The 7,831-nt window shown below is 35.9% G+C and overlaps 1 protein-coding gene across 1 annotated transcript; it reads left to right on the top strand.

The window, feature by feature from the left end:
• Positions 1 to 984: 984 nt before the first annotated feature.
• Positions 985 to 7,589, top strand: Ssmem1 (serine rich single-pass membrane protein 1). The gene is made up of 3 exons (XM_046455129.1): positions 985 to 1,167; positions 5,042 to 5,096; positions 6,854 to 7,589. The coding sequence occupies exons 1-3, from the start codon at positions 985 to 987 to the stop codon at positions 7,348 to 7,350; spliced, it is 735 nt and encodes a 244-aa protein (XP_046311085.1). The 3' UTR covers positions 7,351 to 7,589.
• The last annotated feature ends 242 nt before the right edge of the window (positions 7,590 to 7,831 follow it).

Genomic DNA, 7,831 nt, shown 5'->3' with positions numbered 1-7,831 from the left:
GTTCGATTCAATGTACCGTCAAAATTAGAATGTCAGGATTCTACCTCTTCCATGTCCAACTCTTTGCTAAAAAAAATAGTATACATTTGATATAATTTTTAACAGACACATATGTATTTCTCCATCTTAATATAATCTATAAGCTATTGAGCATTTATTCCAGGCTTAAAAAAGAACACTGCCAATCAAGTTTGATAGATGTTTGCCATTGTATTTGGGCTTCCATAACAAAATATCACAAACCACAGGGTGCCCCTGCAAACAAACAAAAATCACAGACAGGGTAGCTTAAACAATAGACATTTATTTCTTCCAGTTGGGAGGCTAGAAGTCCAAGACCAAGGTGTCAGCAGGATTGGTTTCTCTTGAGGCCTGAGTGGCTCATAGATAGTCTCCTTGTCATATGTCCTCATGTGTGCTTTTTCTGTGCCGGGTAAATCCTTAGTGTTTCCTTTTTTTATAAGAACACTAGTAGTATTAGATTAGGGTTCCACTTTTATGACTCTCTTAACCTTTGCTACCTCTTTAAAAGTCTTCTCTCCAAATATAATCAAATGTGGGGGGATGAGGGCTTCAACATTTGAATTTGGGGGAACACAACTCAGTCTTTGATAAATTAGAATTGTGTATATTAATTTATAATGGTATGAAACATATAAAAGAGATTGATAAAAATGAGTGGTACCTTAGACACTTAGATCTAAAGATATGAAAAATATATACAATTTTAAGGGAAAAAAGATTAAGGCCAAAAAAAACCATATTGAAGTATGGGGGAAAATACCATAAAATTTTGTAGAAGTAATTTAGATAAATCTTCCAAAAACTTAGAACTACAGAAAGCACTTGTCAATCCCTGTAATAGATCCTTAAATGTATGTCATAATGGGTTGCCAAGGAAATTGTCATACGTCATGGAGTGAAATAGTTCCCAGTCACCTTCATCCCTTTGAGCATGTTTTATTTTCTAAGCAAGAATCCATCATGGGAGACCTTTTTTCCTTATTTTGGGAGGTAGATCCTCCCCCCATACCTTTAAGTTTTACCATTCCTAATCAGGATTATGAATGCCGGAAGGATGACTCTTGTGGGGCAATAGGGAACTTCCTGCTTTGGTATTTTGCCATTATATCTGTCCTGATGTTCTTGTCTCGGGCTTCTGTCTGGGTAGGATATCCTTTTTTAATTTTAAATAATATTTTTAGTATATACTAGGGGATTTTTAAAAATTTCTTTGCTGAAACTATTTAAAAATTTATTTTTTAGTTATAAAAATAATTCAAAAGTCATTTTAGAGAATCCAAGAATATTAAAAAGAATGGAGGAAAAAAATTTAAAACTATTTCACAGAGATAATCACTGTTAACATTTTTTAGTATCATTCTAGGTTATTTTTCTTCTTCTTCTTTTTTTTTCCTGACCCAGTATATCTTTCCTCTTACATGGCTGACATTATATTGTTTGTATTTTCATATCCTGTTTTTTTAAACTTAATAACATACCGTAAACACTTGCAAAAGTTATATTCAATCATCAGCACTTCTAATGATTGCTTGATTTTCTATCTTGTGGTTGCATCATAAAAATTCTTCAGTTTTATGATATTTAGGTTATTTATCATTTATCCATAAGTTAGGTAATGCTTGGATAAACTTCTGTCCTGGTTAATTCTTTTTGTAGCCATGTCATTCTAGTTGAAGATAAAAAAGTTAGTCATATTGATAAAAACTCATGGAGGATTTGGGAGATTTTAGAATGAAGCAGTATACTTTCTGCATAGGATAAGATGCAGAACTAAACTAAACTAAAGTCACCACCCTTGATCATTTATCAGCAGAAGAAAATCCCATGCTCTTAGGAATGACATAGCCCACTTTATCAGGACTGTGATGCCCCAAAATATTATGAGCAACCAAGCTCTTGAAAATTGCTGACATGGAATCCTTGCTGGCCATTAATGCCAGGTTGATGATTAATCAAGCTACCATCATTTAGCATTACAGCCAGAGCCCTGGTCTGGCAGTGGTCAGCTAGACTGAGTGCTATATCAGCTCTGGATGCAGGGGAGGTTTGCTATGTCTATGCCAGCCAGATTCCATTATATAATCAAAGTTTCTCCCCCACCAAATCCCAGCCAAGAAGAAGTTTCATCTAAAGTCTAAATGCTTCTTTAAGGTAAATACTTTGCCAAAAGGAGATTTAGAATAGTGATAGCTTATATGTGTCTTAGACTCCTTAGCTAAGTATATTGAATTTGTCTGGCCTGGCAAGAAAAGCTACTTTAGAAAATTAACAAAAAATTGAAATTGATCACTGGCAATTTCATCATGAAGACCACTTAAGAGAGGTCTCAGCTATTCCTCTGCTCTCTTGCTTGCATCAGCTCTTTGGAGACTCAGAATCCTGAGCTTCAAGGACTCAAGAGAGTATGTAGTCCAGGCTCTGTTTACAGGCAAACAAGGTATCATTATCCACCTCTTTCTTTAGTTGATAACGCCCACAGAAATTAAGGGACTTGTCCAATGTCACACAAGTGATTAGTGACAGAGGGGACTAGACCTAGATTTCCTGCCATATTATTTGTTTACTTCAAAGCATAGTTTGAAATGTTGAATTAAATCTATTCAGTGCTGATTAAAACCTTAATTATCTTAGAGGTTTCATCTTTCATTCTGTGTCCTTGTGGCAGCTACAATTGGCGGGACTGCTTCTCCTGAAGGGTCCCAGATTGGAAATCTGAGAACCATATGAGAGCTAGTCAAGGAGGATGGAATTTTTCCTTCACTTTGAACTTCTTCATTTTCTCTGTGAAACTATGAGACTTTATTTACAAACCTTGAAGTAATGGTAATAGCGCAATGGAAATGTGGTGGTGATTATCCTCCAACGTGAAGCATGCTGATTTCCTCTGGATTTCCCACTTTTTAGGATGCACTTACCCTTTTGCTTTCAGAGACTATAAATACTCTATTTAGCTTATATAGTTGTTTAGGATTTATTCAGATTGCTAGTGCTGGTATTTTTCTGGAAATATTACTCTGAAATCCTTATTCTGCCTATGTGAAACTGAGCTTAGGGAGGTGTTAAGTGACTTGGTAAGATCACAGAGTTGGTTAGTGGCAGAAAGAAAGAGCACAGCCCACATTTTCTACTCTGCCCTCAGGGCAGGCACTGCTGCTGTTTTTACTCACTAAGTCACACACAAAGACAGTTAATAAAATGCTTTTTGTAACCACAGTCCGTATGATTCCACTTAGCTTAACACAAAATCTTTCTTTTGATTTTATGGTTTTATTTTTATTTGGCATCAAATGTGGAAGCTTTCTTTAGAAATGATAGAAAACCAAAAAGTGTTTTCAAATACCTTCCTCCCTCTGTTACACAAGTACATGTTATAGACAATGTGGAGATTATAGGAAAATAGACAAACTAAAATAAAAATCACTTCAGATTATGTAGAAATATCCAACAACTATTAACTTTGAGTGTTATAGATTTCCAATTTTTAAATAATTTTCTCTATACATATTACATTTAAAATATTTATGGAGCTCTAAAACATTTTTTTAAAAGGTGTCTTCAGAAAGGATTCCACTGTCAAGATTTTCAGAGAATGGTTATTGTAACCCAAAAAGCAAGGAAGTACCTTGTTAGAAATTGAGAAAGCAATGGGTCAAGATCTTAGATTGCAGTTATAAATATCCAAGTATTGCATTTTTTCAACCCAAAGGAAGTTTGACTTTCTGCATAAATTTGTTTTTCCCCTAATTGTAGAAAATTTGAAAAAAAAAAAGAAACAAAAAGTCACTGTCTTAACCACTTAAAAGCCAACCATTGCTACTCCTTATACACATATTCCTTAAAGTCTCTTTTCATATTTTTAGCAAATTTGTGCTCATACTATTATATACAGTTTTGCATCTTGAATTTTAGCTCAACATTGAAATATTTATTTCCTCTTGCTATGACATACTTTTATTATAAGTTTTACAACTATATCTTACATGATCATACCATAATTTAATTAGCCATTATTTACTTTTGAATTTTGAATTTTATATTATCCTAATTATACGATGATGAATATTTCCGTGGAAAAAGCTCTCTCTTTTGGGAGGCTTATTTCCTGATGACAGAATCCTTGAGAAAAAAATTATAGGTCAAGACATTAATGAATATTTCTAAAGTTTTTGATACATTCTGAAAGTTGTTTTGTATTTGCGTCTTTTGGCAAAATCATCTTCAGCATCAGAAAGTGGGACGCTACTCTGAAATATGGGACAAATATTTATAGTCTTGGGACAGAATATTTGGAATTGGACTATTCAAAGAAATCCATTTCTTCTGAATGTCGTATTAAAAGATAATAAATTATGGTTGCATCTTAGAGGAAACTATCTGAAAGATTAAGGAGGTATTAAGTCTGTGAATTCAGGTAAAGATATTTGTGTATATAAATGCCTCATATCAGATATTTTATTTAAAAAATAACTTAAATAACTTAACCTGATCAATTCTTTAAAAAATAATTTTGAATGAATTGTGGTATTATCCAATGTGTTTTTAAATGAAATTTCTGTGTTATGTAAATGGGTATAAGGAAAACTTTATAACCTGCAGCTCCTCCTCAGCATTATTTTCTCTCCTGTCTCTATTTCATTTTGCTTAGTTTAAAACATTTTGGTGGATTCTGCTGCTGAATGGGCAGCAGAAGTAGAAACATAGTAACAGGAACTTAACAAGTACTTATGTAATTGCTGAATGTTTAAAATTAGACATGAGGGCTGGGGTTGTTGCTCAGAGGTAGAGCACTTGCCTAGTGTGGGTGAGGCCCTGGGTTAGATCCTCAGCACCACATAGAAATAAAATAAAGATATTGTGTCCAGCTATAACTAAAAAGGAAATATTAAAAAAAGGTTACTAAAAACTTTTAAAAAATTAGACATCAACACTATTGCCTTGGGCAATAGCATTTCTTAACAAGTAAATATTAGTGAAAAACAACCGAGATCACTCTTACTAATATATATTTCTGAAACAGATGTCTGAGACTAAAAAGGATGAAGACGGTGGAACAAGTGCTTCAGTAAGTAAAGGTGAGAGCTGGTGTGTGCTTGGTATTGGACTGTGATGAGAGAGGCATGTGCTGAGTGTGGAAAGCAAGCAACAGAGGTGAACGGCCAAAACCATTGCAGGGCTTCTCCACCCAACAAAGGGTGAGCTCCTTGCTTTTCTACTCCCTAGTTCAGGACAGCTCCGCTGCTTGAGCCAAGCCATCAGAAGCAATGAGTTACTGGTAGGTAGAACACAAGCTCTCTTTTCTTTCCTTAGCACTCTCCCTTCACATTAACTTGCCTTTTGTATACTTTGTTGTGAGCTGAAGTGACATCTTTTTCAATAACCTATAAGCAGTGGTGTGCTGGTAACAATTAACAACTGGTTCTCCCAAAATGTGCATGTTTTTATAATTTAATTTACACAATTTGTAAATAATAAAATATATAATGCCCTTTATGGTAAATTCTGTATAGACCACTGATTCACAAAAATGCTCTCCTTGTTGTTGTTGTTTTTTTTTTTTTGGCGGTACTAGGGATTGAACTCAGGGGAGGTCTACCTCTGAGCTATACCCCCCCACACTTTTTTTTTTGCATACCAGGGATTGAACTCAGGGGCACTGAACCATTGAGCTACATCCCCAGCCTATTTTGTGTTTTATTTAGAGACAGGGTCTCACTGCGTTGCTTAATGCCTTGCTGTTGCTGAGGCTGGCTTTGAACTCATGATCCTCTTGCCTCAGCTTCCCCAGCCTCTGAGATTACAAGGTGTGCTACTACCCCCAGCCCTCTTCTTGACTTTTTCCAGACCCTTGCATCCTGAGCATAGCTGCAGTTGATGAACAGGTATAGTTCCAGCATGAATGTTGTTTTCCTCAAATGAAAGTGAAAAAGATATTATGTTGGAACTTGGTTGTATATGATGTGAGTGGGTTTCTTTGCTGAAATGGCTAATAGCTTTACAATACTGGAAGAATGTTTCATTTTAGGGAGTTAGTCACAATGTAGTGGCTGCCAGCATGGCACTGCAGTCTGCATTAGTAACATGTTCTCTGTCACTTTCTTAGTCTTAGACATTCAACAAAACCATTCATCAAATCCTGGTCTTTTGTGTTTGCTGATTTTCAGGGTAACCCCTCAAAGCTGGTTTCAAGCTACCAGCATGGTATTTCCAACACCCAGACACAACAGACATAAATCAATAGTTTCAAGAACACACAGCATAATAAACTGCAGTACGATAATTTGGAAATGATGGTTATTAAGTAATTATTACTATTTTTAGTGGATTGACTTAATTGTAAGTTTGTACGATTTTTAGTGATGACTATGTGTAACCATCTCATGAAATTCCTGAAAATTTATCAGCTCTAGTGAGTTGGGTCTGAGCTAATGCCAGCATACCAATGCACAAAGAAAAGAGCCTTAGTTCTTGCTACCCAAATCACCCTCATATACATACACATTCTTGAATGTTTGAGACTTTGAGACAAAGGGAGAAAAAGTCCTTCTCTCAGTTTGGAGACTTTCTCCCTTTTGTTCTTAATATTCTGGGGTCTGCAAAACTTCAAAAGTGACATATCAAGCATCTGTCTATTACTGTCTGGTCTTGGGAACATAGGGTATGGCACTGTTAAGTGCAGCCAGCTGCCAGCAGCGCAGTTGATTGGGTGAAAGCAGTGACCTGACATTTGACCCTTACGAGTGAGCCCACACATGCAGTAGGCTTCCTTGGATGATGTGAAGTTAAAGTAAACAACAGTGTTTCTAACTTGTCCATTTGTTTTCTTGGTTAGCAAGCAAAGAAAATTCTTATAAGCGACAAAACAAAGACGGTTCCTGGGCCTTTTCTCAAACAATGAAAAAAACAAAACAGGGTCAACTTTCCCCAGTAATGGACTCAGAAGTGGCCTTGGTCAATGCCTATCTAGAACAAAGACGAGCCAGGCGCCAGTCTCAACTCCATCAGGTGAATCAGACCCAACATGACAGTGACACTACTGAGTGTGACAGTGAAGAATCTAACTCAGGAGCCTCCTCATGGAAGGAGAGTGAAAGTGAGCTGCATCTATCCCCAACCATTGTTAAGAAGAGAAAAATAGCTCAAAGGCAAGGAAATCTGGGAAATTACCAAATCAGGGAAAGGCCCTGCCTCCACTGCAAAGCCATGAGAACCAATGAGTGGTTGACACGCCATTTCCTACAGAACACTTCAGTATCAGTCCCCATGAAGGGAGATACTCCAGAGGAAAATGCTATGCCTGACATTAATCCAAAATTCAACAAATTTTGAATTTCATCTTACCTTACTTGAAGCCAAGTGAAAGAGATTAATAAAAATGAGAACTTACCAGAGCCCTAGGTGAGGAGACTTTTATAATAAAGTTTCTCTACTATCAACAAAAACGTACTTGGAACCCAAGAGGTAAAATTTCAGACAATTCTTTTCTTTTTTTTTCTAAAAAAAAAAAGCCAGTGAATTTGTTTCTGGCACCATTGGAACACTGAAGATCTGCATTCACTGTGATTTTTTTCTTTTATTCAAAAGAGCACAGGACAGATACTTCATGCCTTGAGTGTGTGTATTTTGCTCATATCTAAAATACAAATAAGGAAGCTCTTTGGAAATAAATTTGTGTTGAGAAACCATTTACATTTATTCACATATTTTGGTTATCTGACTGATGGAATGAACTAGAGGAAGTTGATTGGAATAGAATTGGCCCATCCTTTCTAGGTTTCTATTTTCAAACAACTCTACCACAGCTGTGCTT

Source organism: Marmota monax, unplaced genomic scaffold (assembly GCF_021218885.2).
Source record: "Marmota monax isolate L192 unplaced genomic scaffold, Marmota_monax_Labrador192_F-V1.1 WCK01_AAM20220418_F8-fsc00131, whole genome shotgun sequence".
NCBI lineage: Eukaryota > Metazoa > Chordata > Mammalia > Rodentia > Sciuridae > Marmota > Marmota monax.
The sequence above is the reverse complement of the archived record's forward strand: the minus strand, read 5'-3'. Positions and strand labels throughout refer to the sequence as shown.

Bases quoted from the DNA above. Each gene is read 5' to 3' on its own strand.
- Ssmem1 (XM_046455129.1), top strand. From the start codon at position 985: ATGGGAGACCTTTTTTCCTTATTTTGGGAGGTAGATCCTCCCCCCATA. The intron at 1,168-5,041 runs GTAGGATATCCT...TTTCTGAAACAG, and splicing joins TGTCTCGGGCTTCTGTCTGG to ATGTCTGAGACTAAAAAGGA. The intron at 5,097-6,853 runs GTGAGAGCTGGT...TTTCTTGGTTAG, and splicing joins AAGTGCTTCAGTAAGTAAAG to CAAGCAAAGAAAATTCTTAT.